Genomic DNA, 13,917 nt, shown 5'->3' with positions numbered 1-13,917 from the left:
AGTAGAAACAGAAATTACTTCCAATTCATGTGTTGCTGAGGGCTGGTGGGTAGGTGTGACATCATCAAAGAAGCTTAACTGGATAATCAGAAGATGGCAATAGTGGTCTGATTTTCCAAATTGCTGAGCACCTGCCATTCCCATTGAAGTCACTGACTTCAGTACCTCATCAGATCAGCAGAAAGAAAAGGAGTACTTGTGGCACCTTAGAGACTAACAAATTTATTTGAGCATAAGCTCTCGTGAGCTACAGCTCGCATCGCATCTGTGTTAGTCTCTAAGGTGCCACAAGTACTCCTTTTCTTTTTGTGGATACAGACTAACGCGGCTGCTACTCTGAAACCTGTCATCAGGTCAGGTTGCTATTGTTCAAAGCCAAACTGGGGTGACAAACTGCACAGTAATACTAAGAGAATTCATCATGATTAAAACTGTTGCAGTGACCACCCCAGGAACAAAGACGTATTTATCACATTGTAAAGTGTTACTATTTTTCCCATGACGAGTAATGCAGGCTAACCCATTTCACTTATTTACAATGCTGAATCACATCCAGGGTGCACAACTCGCCGTTCCAAATAAAAATCAAACTAAGGTTGCTTTTCACTGAGGTCAGCAGGTCCTTAAAAAAACCCAAAGTAACCACAAACATATGCATGTGGTTCTTAATCATAAAAGCAAATCATGATAAAACAGATTAGGAAAGTTTCAGAATTCGTCTTTTATGATAAATTTCTGTTCAGGACAAACAGTTACATCATTAATACCCAGTGAAAAGAATGACAGGAGGAACACTCCCCAAGCCAACTCTAAATATAAAAGCACGATAATAATCACTTATACTTGGGGAGGCGGGGAACCCAGAATTTTTGCTTTCCATGGAATCTGTGAGGCAGTTTCTATTTCCTGCACCACTGGACGATACATGTTACAAAACGTGTTCTAGTACTAGCAGAGTAAAGCCAGACCAATCTCTAATCCACAGCACACCAGAAACATAGGTTCATGTGGCCCAGAACTGATACTTTACCTTGCCTGCGCTGGGCTGCTGGTAGAAGATTAGAAGCACTGACCCATTTGGCCCTGTCCAATGCTAATGCTGAACTTGCATCTGTGAAAGAACTGAGTAATAAGTTCCTGCTTCATTCCACTCAAATTTCATTTTTAGCTTAAAAGTTACCTTTATTGCTGGGCTTGTGGAGATGCAACTAGAACCCTTTTCATTCTTTTTAAATAAAAAAACCCCACAATATAATAGAGGAAAGTAATTTTGCTGTCTGTCCCTGGTCCTCAATTCTGCCAGGCTATCATTTATAAAAACAGAACAAAAAAAATACACACAAAAAAACAGGGGACTGAACTTGGTGTTTGCCAATTATCACTGCTCATATGTTGCATCCTGTTTCTCCCACTCTTTATCCTGTCTGTTTTAGATGCTAAATTCTTTGCGGGGCATGGACTACTTCTCATCATGTGTTCATACAGTGCCCAGCGCTACTGGGCCCCAAATCTTGGCTGGGGTGCTAGACACTGCGGGAATTCAGATAACCGTAGCGTTACCATTCATGAAGGGTAGCATTCAATTTAAAAAATAAGAAACAGTCGAAAGTGATTCTGCATCCATGTTGGGGAAAAACACAAAAGCTCACAGAATTTCCAAGAGTGATTTCCTATTACTTTCAGGCAGCACTAGCCCAATGCTGACAAAACACCAAATGAGAAAAAAAATGCCCTTTTCCCCCCGAAGAACTTTCTACCTGAGGAACCTTAGAAAGGAAGCAAAAGAAAAAGGCAGAGAACCTATGAGAAAAGAGATTGCTAGCAAGGAAATCAGGAGGAGGATATAATTCAGTTACAGGGCCTGATTTTGATTGAACTTGCACCAGTTTTACACCAGTCATTTCAACTGAGTGGCACAGCCCATCTATCCTCCCAAGGCTTTGGTGGGAAGAGGGAAGGCGAAGTGGTGGAAAGGAAAAAATGGGGACAGAGGTGCGTGACAGGGGGGATGGCAGGACGTTTTAAATTTAATTTAGTTTCTTGGTTATTTTCTTTCTCAAATCAACAGTCTATTCAAGGATTGTATATGAAATCTTTGTTGGGAGCTCAGGGTATGCAGCTTGTATTATAATGGTACAAATGGAAATGAACAAACTTAATTTCTTCATAGGACAGAGAATCTCAATGATATAACAGTATCATTGTCTGAGTGTTTTCTAAGGTACATGCTTTCTAAAAACACGGCTGTAGGATCTAACTCACACCCAAATATATGAATTAAACGTTTCTTTTTCATCAAAAAGCAGAAGCTGTCACGTGAACTGGATTTGGATTATCTGAGCCACCAGGACAAAATCATTTTCTCTCCAAACCCAGATAGAGTTCTACAGAGCATAAGGTACTGGACTGGACATCCATTTTCCCTTTTGACTCTGCAACAGACTCCCACAGGATTGTCTGCACCTCTCCCTGCATCTTCTCAGGGAACCCCCCTCTTAGAGTTCCCATTTCCTTGCAAAGACTCCTGAGCAAAACTTTTCTTCTTTGTAATATCCTCGAAGTCCAGACCTTTCATATTAGCTGGGAAGTCTAGCAGGTTTGGCTGGTTTCCTACAGAGCTCAGATGTCACAGACCTTCAGATTCCACATGCATAGAGGTGGCGTACACACTCAGAGTGCATTGAACACCCCACAGTATAGGCAAAGTGAATGCTGTTGGATAATGCCACACCCAAAAGCCTGCAACACCAGCTGGGCTTTCACAGGCGGTATGGTTAAAGACAAAGGTTGAAGAAACCTTGGAAAGTGGGGTTTGGAAAAAGAGTGTGGCTGTAGGGGAAATATTGCCTGAGAGTACAAGAAGGGTGTGGAACCAGTATCATGACAATACTGTTGTGCACACACTATTGTATGCACACCCCACTTATTTGATATTAATATTACATTAGACATCTATGGCTTATTGTGGAGTACAAAAGGTGATAATATCACTCTACCTCTTAAACCAAAAGGAGTTGGATCACTCTTTACTTCATGTCGTTTAGCTTTTTTGTCAGGGCTGGTAGGAGAAGCTGCAGTAGGATGAATAGGCAAAAAACACAGAAGAGAGATATTGAAGAACCGGAAAAAACAGAATAGGTAGATTGCATGCTAAGTACCTTTGAGTTTACACTGGAATATAGTAAATGGTTCCTGATTAATCTAATTTATTTTAGTTGCCATTGATTGATTATTGATTATAACAAAAGGAATTAATTTTTTACATCCATTATGTGCTAAATTGGCAAGACATTTTTACAATTAAGGATACAAATATATGATTTTTTTTCTAAAAACTGTAAATCAACAGAATACAGTTAATCTGCATTTTAGGTGCAAACATTATATGAACATGATCATTTTATTTTGGCAAAACTAATTCTACATCAGTACCTGGTCCTGTCAGAAGGATCATTGGCAATGTCTGGTTTTTAGCAGTAGGAGATGGAGTTTCTGTCAAGGCAAGCATGGAATATTAGTGCTTACCTTATATGTGCTTTAGACATACTATGCTGATGCAGTCTCCAGAAAGAACTCAAAGGTAATCAGGGTTTAAAAAGACATGTTAAGAGGGTGCTTGAAAATCATGTGTTCTACTACGTGTTGTCATATTAGTGCAATGCAGACTATTTAAAGGGAGTCAATCAAAGCAAGAAGGACTTTACAATTCTACAAATGCATTTATTTGGCAGCAGGAAGCAAAAACTGAAGACCTCTTTTGAAAAGAACTGAATTCTTATTTCCTTATATCCTTGAAAATAGCAACACCCTTTGCACAGCCTAGCATTAAGTACAGCAAATTTGATTAATAAGAAGTTAAGAAGAAAACGCTTCTAACAAAACATTGGTTCCCTACTGGTTATAATAACCAGATCAGATTCACTGAAGGTGGAGCATGGTGCTGCTCATTCACTCTGAGGGTAGGCAAAGGAGGTTTCTACTGCTACCCTCCTTCAGTGTTCCCACTGGAGATGAGCAGCTTAAACTCTTTCTGGGGACTCCATGGAGGGAACTGATGTGTACATAAACTGGATTCAGCACTCCCCCCATGTCACTCTGACCACTCCACCGTCCTGGCTAGCACCATGCCCTAAAACACCCCATCACCAAGTGCAATGTAGATTATAGGCTCTTGGTACGGTCTACCTCCCACAGTGGACTTTCTACCTCAGGGCCCTTTGGCCAGGGTCTATGATAGCAAAAAACAACTTAAACTTAGGAGAGGAACTAAGCTATATATCCCTATCTGTGTGTATATATTCACACAGAAACACACCCACGATAGACCAACTACAGCCTTGCTTGGAAAACAGGATCTAGCTTGTTAAAAAATTACCTTTCTGACTTTTCAGGTTAGTAAAGCCCTGAAGTGTAAAGCGCTTTTTTGATAGTGCAGAGCATTCTGAGGTAGAACTAATTACTGTATCATCTACAAATGAAGAAAGAGATGGAAAGAAAGAAAGGGGAGAGACACATGAAAAGGTCAAGGCAAAATCATCCAACACTACGCCAGGGAACTAGCATTTTGAGGGAGAAATAAAAGACAGGAAGTTCATGCATTGCAAAAGAATCCAAGCAACAGTTTATCACCACTGTGCAGACCTTTACATTTAAAAGTGGTCTAGCAGCTGAACTCAGTGATGGGAACCAAATCACAGAGGAATAAAGGGCTCTTCATCAGAACACTCTCGGCAGGGTTTTAAGAGAGTTTTGAGGTAGTATCAAGACATCTGTCCTGTAAAAGAGAAATCTGGGAAACAAATCAAATCTGCAGGGTCTATCTACAATGCTGGCCCTGCAACAAAAAACTCCCAAAAGCATACTCCTAGCTCTCGCTTTACATTGGACACTCTCCATTCCCCCTTGGTAAGGTACTATACGTCCATGGATAATTTAACTGTAACTGAGACTCACCTTTGCCTTTCTCAGGGTACTTTGGTGCTACTGAGGTGACACAACCTTCTGGACTTGTGGGATCAGTTTTTCTCTCTTCTAGTTTGACAGTTCTTCCCTGATTCCTTGAAGGACTGTTTATCAGAAGAAAATTAAGACAATAAACCTCCTGTAGTTCTAAGTCTGAACAGGGATGGCAGATATCTGTCCCTTCTGCAGGCCACAAGGCTGCTTTTACTCCTTCCTGCAGACATGCATGCTGAAGACTGTGCATGGACCACAGCTTCCGCTCCCTGGAAAGCTAGGATGGGGACTGTCACCCAATGATTGCAGCCATGTGTGTTACGGTTGCTGCTGTGGCTGAGAAAGGATTCAGGACTCCTCCCCCACATGCCCCTAATCTGGTGATCTCTGCCTTAGCAGAGCCCTGAACATCCCGTCTGCTAAGAATGATGGAGAGGAGTCAGCTTGCTAGCTGACTCCACTGGGCAGACAGGCAAGTGATGAAGGAGGAAACACAAATGGAGTTGTGGAGCCAGAAGGGGTTCCCATCTCAATGTTAGATTCCAGAGTGGGGAGGAGAGGGCTGTCTCTAGAACCCTGTACAGCTGGCACATTTTCCTTGTGGGCCAAGGTCCCCATCTTTCTGCCCCCTCTGTTCCACTTGCAGAGGGGAAAGGGGTAGGACTCAGAGCGAGCTGAGTCCTGGGGAGTAGGCTGAAGAGAGCCTGTCACTAATTCATAGATATTTTGGTCAGAAGGGACCATTATGATCATCTAGTCTGACCTCCTGCACAACGCAGGCCACAGAATTTCACCCACCACTCCTGCGAAAAACCTCTCACTTATGTCTGAGCTATTGAAGTCCTCAAATTGTGGTTTAAAGATTTTAAGGAGCAGAGAATCCTCCAGCAAGTGACCCGTGCCCCATGCTACAGAGGAAGGCGAAAAACCTCCAGGGCCTCTTCCAATCTGCCCTGGAGGAAAATTCCTTCCCCGACCCCAAATATGGCAATCAGCTAAACCCTGAGCATATGGGCAAGATTCACCAGCCAGATACTACAGAAAATTCTTTCCTGGGTAACTCGGATCCCACCCCATCTAATATCGCATCACAGGCCATTGGGCGTATTTACCATGAAAATTTAACTACCAAAACCATGTTATTCCATCATACCATCTCCTCCATAAACTTATCGAGTTTAATCTTAAAGCCAGATAGATCTGTTGCCCCCACTGCTTCCCTTGGAAGGCTATTCCAAAACTTCACTCCTCTGATGGTTAGAAACCTTAGTCTAATTTCAAGTCTGAACTTCCTGGTGGCCAGTTTATATCCATTTGTTCTTGTGTCCACGTTGGTACTGAGCTTAAATAATTCCTCTCCCTCTCCAGTATTTATCCCTCTGATATATTTATAGAGAGCAATCATATCTCCCCTCAGCCTTCTTTTAGTTAGGCTAAACAAGCCAAGCTCCTTGAGTCTCCTTTCATAAGACAAGTTTTCCATTCCTCGGAACATACTAGTAGCCCTTCTCTGTACCTGTTCCAGTTTGAATTCATCCTTCTTAAACATGGGAGACCAGAACTGCACACAGTATTCCAGGCGAGGTCTCACCAGTGCCTTGTATAACGGTACTAAAACCTCCTTATCCATACTGGGAATACCTCTCCTGATGCATCCCAAGACTGAGTTATGGGTTATATGGTAGAGCCCGTAAACCCTGCACTAAAACCAATTAAATGCCTCGTGAATGATAGCGTGGGTGATGGGTGGGTAGTGCCCCTCCTCTGTGTCAGTGTAATAAAAGTTGTGGCCTGCTGTTTAAAATCCACGTTAGTTGTCATTTCACTGCTGTGTCCAAATCAAAGATGAATAGCACTTTTTTCTTTGTTTCTTGGAGTTTAATATACAAATTTTTACAATAAAATATAATAAATAATGCTATATTCTGGGCGCACGCAACCTGGTCTGCTTTGGCACGTATAGGTGTACTAGACTGAGCTATTTTCTAGTTCATGCCACTGCTATTAGCTCTTCATTTAAAACAATATGTAAAAGTTCAAAAGCTATTTAAACCCCATGTCTGTACTTCTACAGTGGTAGAAAAGCAGCAGCACCAAAGAAAAATTAAGAAGTAAAATGTATAGTAGGAGGCCAAGTGGACAAAAGAACTACAGATGAACCTCACCGGTAAGCCTAATGTATTTTGTAACTATCTGCTAGGTCTTAGGCCACCAAATTGATTCGACGACGTATTTACTTACCTTGTACAAGTTGAGGCAGGTACAGGTAAACTGTGTGTCTGTTCTAGTGTTCTGTGCTGACTAGCTTCTGCAAGGAAGAAAAATACCTATCAAAATAACTTATTTGAACTTGGAGCCTTTGTATTCAGAATTTTCTTACAAACCAGATGTATAGAATGGGGTTTCCAGTACAAAACTGCACTGTGTAGAATGGAGAAGGAAAAAGATAAAGAGAATGTTTTACCTCTGCATGCCTGCAGTTGGCTAGTTAACACTTTTCTAATTTCATTTACCCAGGTAGCTTTAATTTCAGGGGTTGGTGCCTATCACAAAAAAGAAACCAGTGATCAAATATTGAAAGTTAGTTTCACTAAACAGTGCATGCAAAAACACACCTAGGAAGAGCCCTAAAGAAAAGATAAACAGAACTTTCTCTCAGGGCCTTAGGGGAAGGGGAGTTATTTTAAGTTTTCAGCTGGGGGGCGGGGACTGGAGCTTTTGTCACGGTCATAGAAACTTCATTTCTCTAATGAGAAAATTAACAAGACTTTTTTTTTTAATGCTAATTGTTTTTGTGAAATGTTGGGAATCTTATATTTTTCATCATAAAGGCCTGGATTCTGCACACACACACACGCTGACTTTTACATGCCTGAGCAGTGTCACTGAAGTCAATGGGTAGCTCAGGTGTGTAAAGTTAAGCACATTTGTAAGTTCTTGCAGGATCAGGGAATAAATTCACACAGTTTTACTCCACTTTTCGGTCAATGACATCAGAACTGTGTCACAAAACGATTGGGTTGCAAGCTGTAGATTAGTAGGTTATCAAATGAGACAACGCTTATTTTCTCTCTCTCTTTTTTTTTTTTTAAAAGAAGGAGTGCCTCTTCTGTTTAAAGTACATTCTGCATTCACCTCTGTGTGTGGGTTCTAGTCTCCTCTCATTATACCAGTACACAGTAATACAGTAAAAACCCATTACACCTTGTAACATCTTACATATTGTGTCCCAAAAAGCTTTATAGTGTTGAATACTTTTTACCTTCATAATTTATCAGAAGAAGAGAGAAACTAAGAATTATATTTTTCCTCTTTCCTGTCTTTCTGTTGAATGGCTCCTATTACGGTCAGTGGGCCAAACCCTCAGCTGGTGTAAACTATTGTAGTTCCATTGACTTCAACTAAGTAGTGATTTGCACATATTGAGGATCTGGTTTCATGAACCTTACACACATTCACAGACCTTTATGCATGAACATGAAAAATGCTTCACCAGGCACTTTTTTTGTGAATCTGGATTGTATAGTGATGTATATAGGCTCCATTTACTTCTCTTATTGGACGTTGGAAAGCATTACTGGTTCATACCCAAACCAGAAAAGAGTCTCACAGGTTTTAATCCTCTTCAGGCTACACAAGACTTGCTGCAAGTCTCTACTTAGGCTCCTTGTCCAAGTGACATTTCTAAGACTGAAATAATAATTTCTGTGAATAGGAGCAATACTTCCAAACATACAGTAGGTATAGAAAGCACCTCACCATTTATTCTGTGTAAGTGCATGGCTCAGAAATTAAAAATGATTCGTACGTAAAACAGAAATAAAAGCCAATGAGTTCATTTAAACTGAAGAGAAGCACCATTACCTGAATGATGTAAACTTCTTCCCTCGCATTATACCAGATTTCAAATTTCTTTGAGTCACCTTTAGCGTTCTCTGTTATTCCAACAGCTGTCATCTGGCAAACACAACAAACTGAAGTTGACATGCTTAATATCAATTAAAATAATGGTAACAGAAGCCCATTAGTCATCTCCTTTTATCCCAATACACTGAACCGTTTAAACCTATTCAGCAGAGTAATCTTTTCAGCACTGATCTGAGGTTTTGCACTCAAGACAAAAGAATATATTGATCATGTACAACCCGGGCATTATGCAGCTGAAGCAGGAGAGATTTAGGGCTTTACTCTCAGCTGTCACCGATGTGCCAGGATGAAAGGGGGGTTTCTATAAATTAATCACGGCAGACCCATAATTTATCTCATATTTAAGGGCCAGATTTGGACACCCTTACATTTTGGATGACCTTATTCCCCCAGCAGTCCCAATTACCAATTTAATATGGGTAAGGGGATCACAATCTGGACTACATTAGGCTAATATGGTTTTGTAATCTCAAAACAGAAGATATTGGAGTTAAAAAAGGGAAGCTATGGAGAGATGGGGATGACAGGAAAGACACGGTAAATAGCATAAAAGGCAGAAATGATAACAATATTGGCCAGACTTGCTTCAAAGTGCAAATTCCATACTGCAAAAAATTGTTAAGGAGTTTAAGATAACAAACTATATTGGGCACATAATGTGTTTACAAATAAAGTTATAGGTATAAAATGTCTTCAGTGGGTGAATGTAATATACTGTATTAAAGCAGCTCAAAGACTAAGGTACTACTTTTGTCTTATTCTTAATATGATTGCTAAATATCTTACGTTTAAGGAATGCTTATAACTGTAGGAAGGTGCTTTTTCATATCCCTCTCCATTTTCTTCTCTCTTTTTACAGAACAACACTGCCTTCTCATGGAGGAACAGGTGCCTTTGCATTGGCTTGAAACGTGCCAAATCCTTCACTTTTGAGTGGCCCTTTTTATGATCAGTCCATACACTGAAGGATCCTTGCATTAAAAGCTTGCCTAGTTCATTCAGGTTTCCCTGAAACAAGAACAGTGAAATTGTTTACATTTTGAAGAGACACTATCAACTTGAAAACACATTTCCATCTTAAAACGTTGTTCTGGCAATACTGTTGTTGTTGCCAGAAACTCCCACGATCAGTAAGGGAGGGTGGACCCAAGAATGTCTGATAGCGTTAGATAGGAGAGCAGAAAATCCCTTGTAATGTGTGTGTGTGTGTGTAAAATAAAATATATATATTTGAAAAAAGGTTATCTAAATGTTTTTTTTTAAATAATAAAAATGGTTGACATTGATCCTTTATACATAATTTGTTTGGTTTATTAATCTTGAAAGTGGAAGAATTTACACAAAGTTATGTGATGCAAGGTGGTCCAAATTAGCCTAAAGAGAACAAAAGCAGCATACCAGAGCAGCAATGCTGTTTCTTATTTAGAGTTTAACCATTCTCAGCAAAGAAAGGATGAGGAATCCACCATTACGTGTGCATTCATATCAACAAATCACACATAACATCATTATACATATCCAACAGCACATCAAATACTGAAGAGAAATATGATAGAGAATGATGTGAGATTAGCCAAAGACAAAAAAAGTCTTATCTGAACCTTTTTATTTTGATGGTTCAGACAAAATGGAACTTGGGGGTGAAATCCTGACCCTATTGAAATCAATGGGAACCCTCCAGAATCATAGATTCTAAGGCAAGAAGGAACCATTGTGATCATCTAGTCTGACCTCTTGTATAATGCAGGCCACAGAACTTCCCCCAAACAATTCCTAGAGGAAATCTTTTAGAAAAACATCCAATCTTGATTTAAAACTTGTCCATGATGGAGAACCCACCATGACACTTGGTAAATTGTTCCAATGTTTCAGTATCCTCACTGTTAAAAATTTACACCTATTTTCCAGTCTTAATTTGCCTAGCTTCAAATACCAGCTGTTGGATTGTATTATACCTCTCTCTGCTAGACTGAAGAGCCAATTATTAAATATATGTTCCCCAAATAGGTACTTATGGACTGTAACCAGTTCACTCTTTAACCTTCTCTTTATTAAAACAAATAGATTGAGCTCTTTGAGTCTATTACTATAAGGCATGTCTTCTAATCCTTTAATCATTCTCATGGCTCTTCTCTGAACCATCTCCAATTTATCAACTTCCTCCTTGAATAGTGGACACCAGAACTGGACACAGTATTTCAGAGTGGTCACACCAGTGCCAAGTACAGAGGTGAAATAATCTCTCTACTCCTACTCAAGATTCCCCTGTTTATGCAGCCTAGGATCGCATTAGCTGTTTTGGCCACAGAGTCACCTGGGGAGCTCATGTTCATGATTATCCACCATGACCCCCAAATCTTTTCCCGAGTCACTGCTTTCCAAGATACAGGATGCTATCATTACTGGGGTTGGTTTTACAACACAACTTCCCCATCAGTTCATCTCTAGAGGAAATTTCCCTCCAAGGATGAAGTATTACACATGGGTTAACAATGTCTTCTTCTGAAACATGTGGCACTGTCTAGTGTCAGGCAGTGTGCAACACTAGAAATGGACAACTGACATGACAATTCTTATTCGCTTCTTTCTGAGGTACACTGCTGAATAAAACAGACTTTATACCTCACTTTGTATGTATTTGAAGAGGAAAATTTAAAGAGGAAAATTGGGATCTGCAAAGTGGGATTTGGACTTGTAATAAAACATGTTAAAAGTATGTATTAATAATAAGATTGGTGAGAAATATGTAAGAAATTCATTTTCCCATTATTTTTGACAACACAGTTCAGATATTAGTTAAAAGGAAACAGTTGCACAATCCTATTTGCATTATTATACACACACCTCATTTCTTTTTGTATCTGTATAAAAATAATTAAAAAATGCTGTCACTTACATCATAGCCGGTAATGGCAATCTGGTGCATGGAATCATTGACTGCTTTGAGAATACCGAGTATAGAAGTTAATGCCTCCTGCAGATCTTCAGCTCCTTCACAGTTTTTACTGTATTTCAGCATTTCCTGTGGAAAAAACAATGACGTGATGCTCATTCAGTTTTGTAAATAGATAACTATTAATACTCAAGATGAGTGTACTTTCAACACTGAATTTCAGACAAATTTTCAAAATTATCTGATTAAATTTTGTGTAAAAAAACAAAAACCAAAAATCTGGTCCTTTGTGACATTTTCAACCAAAAATTCCCACTTGCCACATTTGAAAAAAGCCCGAGGAGAAGAAGGTGGGAATCTCTAAAAACCAGTGGATTAAATATAAGTCTTGGAGTCAGAAGGTTCTAAATTCTACTTCTCACCTCTACCACTAACAGGACTTAACAATTCACACATAGAGCACTTTACAAACATTAGTAAATTATAAATTGGGTAAATATCTGTAAATAAGGCTTATGCAGCCCAATCTTGCAAACAGTTACTATTAAAATGGTGGAAAAATTGATATAAATTTTTGTGGAAAATCTATCTGTTGTTACCTAGCTCTAAAACTGAGGTATAGGTCATGCTCATTTTAAGCTGCTGTTATTATTTATATTGCGGCCTAAAATCCTGGTCACGGATTGAAGCCCCATTGTGCTAGGCACTGCCCAAAAACATAACAAAGAGGCAGTCCTTCACCAAAGACTTCTCAATCGAAGTGAAGATGCTCTTTTCAGTTCTATGGCACCAGTCCTGCAGTTTGATCCACGTAGCCAATGTGGAGCTCCACTAACTTCAGGTGGAGATCACAAAGGAATTAGGGTTCACTCAGGCAGGTCAAATTGCAGGAACTAAGAATATTTTAAGAGGGACTTCTGAAATCATTCGATTATTCCACTCTTCATATTTAAACATAGTCAGCAAAATTCATCCCTGTTATAGCTCGATAAACTTCAATGGATTTGTGACCAGGGCAAATTTGATCCAATGTTATTTTAAAATAAATTAGTGTACTATAATTTTAAAAGCTAATTTTGGAATCTTAACTTGCTTGTGTGCGAAGTATTTGTTAAAACAAGTAATCTACATGCATGGAAAAGGTTATGTTTTGAATGTCCATTAAATAATTTATGATGAAAAAATCAGACATGTCTTAAATGTTTGGAAATTTGGTGTAGCATTTTCAAAAATTTCAGGCTTCTAATATAAAACCATAAAATTCAACATTATCATGTATTTTCTGAAAACATACAGTGGGTGTCAATTAAAAAGTATTTGATACCTGAAATGTATCCCTCTGCATTATCTTGCAGAGTTTCCATTTAACTACAGAGGCATTTTTCTGAGCACATTTTGGAGGCCATGGTGCAAATTCCTCCAATGGTCACAAGTTTTGAGCAAATGGGAAGTATTCCTTACAAGTTTATTTGTCCTAGTCCTCCTCCTGTCTACCCAGAGGGAGAATAAAGGCAAAAACAACTGTTAAGCAAAGCCTATAGACAGAAACACTAGTTTGCCCACTTCCTGCTTTTAGAATCAGAAAAACAAGAGAAGGGAACAAGAAGATGGCAGACTGGGATCTGTCCATCAGCCTTCATGACTTGAAAGTACAAGTATGTTCTTATTTCTAATGTCTTTTAGGCTTTTCTCTGGGTAGGATGAGACAAGTAGTGACACACAATTACAAAATAATGTAATTTTAAAAAATGTGAAACTTTCAAAAGCATAAGCATGAATACCACTCTGTATCCCCTACCTTCAGCAGTAACTGATATTTGGTTATTCTCTGAACAGGTTTCAGTAAGTAGGAATCCAAACTCAGCTTGTGATCAAGTTTCCTCTGACATTCCTAAAATGAATTTAGCACTTCATTAATAAAGTCTTTCTTCTTTCAGCCTTAGAAACATTGAGAAAATATATCAATTTACAAATACAAATATTTTGAAGAGACAAATAAGTATACCTGAAAAAATGCAGAGTCTGAAAACTGCCTCCATAAGCTTTCAGATCGGGGCTTATTTTGACAGTATTTTTCATAAATCTGGAAATCTTCCATCTGAATTTGGGGGAAAAGGTTGTTGTGAATTCGAGTACTGAAC

General features: G+C 39.1%; 1 protein-coding gene across 3 annotated transcripts in view; it reads right to left on the bottom strand.

The window, feature by feature from the left end:
- MCF2L (MCF.2 cell line derived transforming sequence like) overlaps positions 1-13,917 on the bottom strand; it is a 115,726-nt gene that overhangs the window by 1,810 nt on the left and 99,999 nt on the right. The window contains exons 18-28 of one of the 3 annotated variants that reach the window (XM_077807074.1): positions 13,782-13,874; positions 13,575-13,667; positions 11,780-11,905; positions 9,670-9,891; positions 8,821-8,913; positions 7,421-7,499; positions 7,198-7,264; positions 4,954-5,066; positions 4,376-4,468; positions 3,433-3,492; positions 2,997-3,071 (exon numbers count right to left, since the gene is read on the bottom strand). In XM_077807074.1, coding sequence (XP_077663200.1) covers positions 2,997-3,071; positions 3,433-3,492; positions 4,376-4,468; positions 4,954-5,066; positions 7,198-7,264; positions 7,421-7,499; positions 8,821-8,913; positions 9,670-9,891; positions 11,780-11,905; positions 13,575-13,667; positions 13,782-13,874 — 1,114 coding nt within the window. The remainder of the gene's footprint in view (positions 1-2,996; positions 3,072-3,432; positions 3,493-4,375; positions 4,469-4,953; positions 5,067-7,197; positions 7,265-7,420; positions 7,500-8,820; positions 8,914-9,669; positions 9,892-11,779; positions 11,906-13,574; positions 13,668-13,781; positions 13,875-13,917) is intronic. The other 2 variants (XM_077807076.1, XM_077807075.1) reach the window with 2 other exon arrangements.

This window comes from Eretmochelys imbricata, chromosome 1 (genome assembly GCF_965152235.1).
Source record: "Eretmochelys imbricata isolate rEreImb1 chromosome 1, rEreImb1.hap1, whole genome shotgun sequence".
In the NCBI taxonomy this organism is placed as follows: domain Eukaryota; kingdom Metazoa; phylum Chordata; order Testudines; family Cheloniidae; genus Eretmochelys; species Eretmochelys imbricata.
Note: the sequence above shows the minus strand (reverse complement) of the source record. Positions and strands in the feature narration are given on the sequence as shown.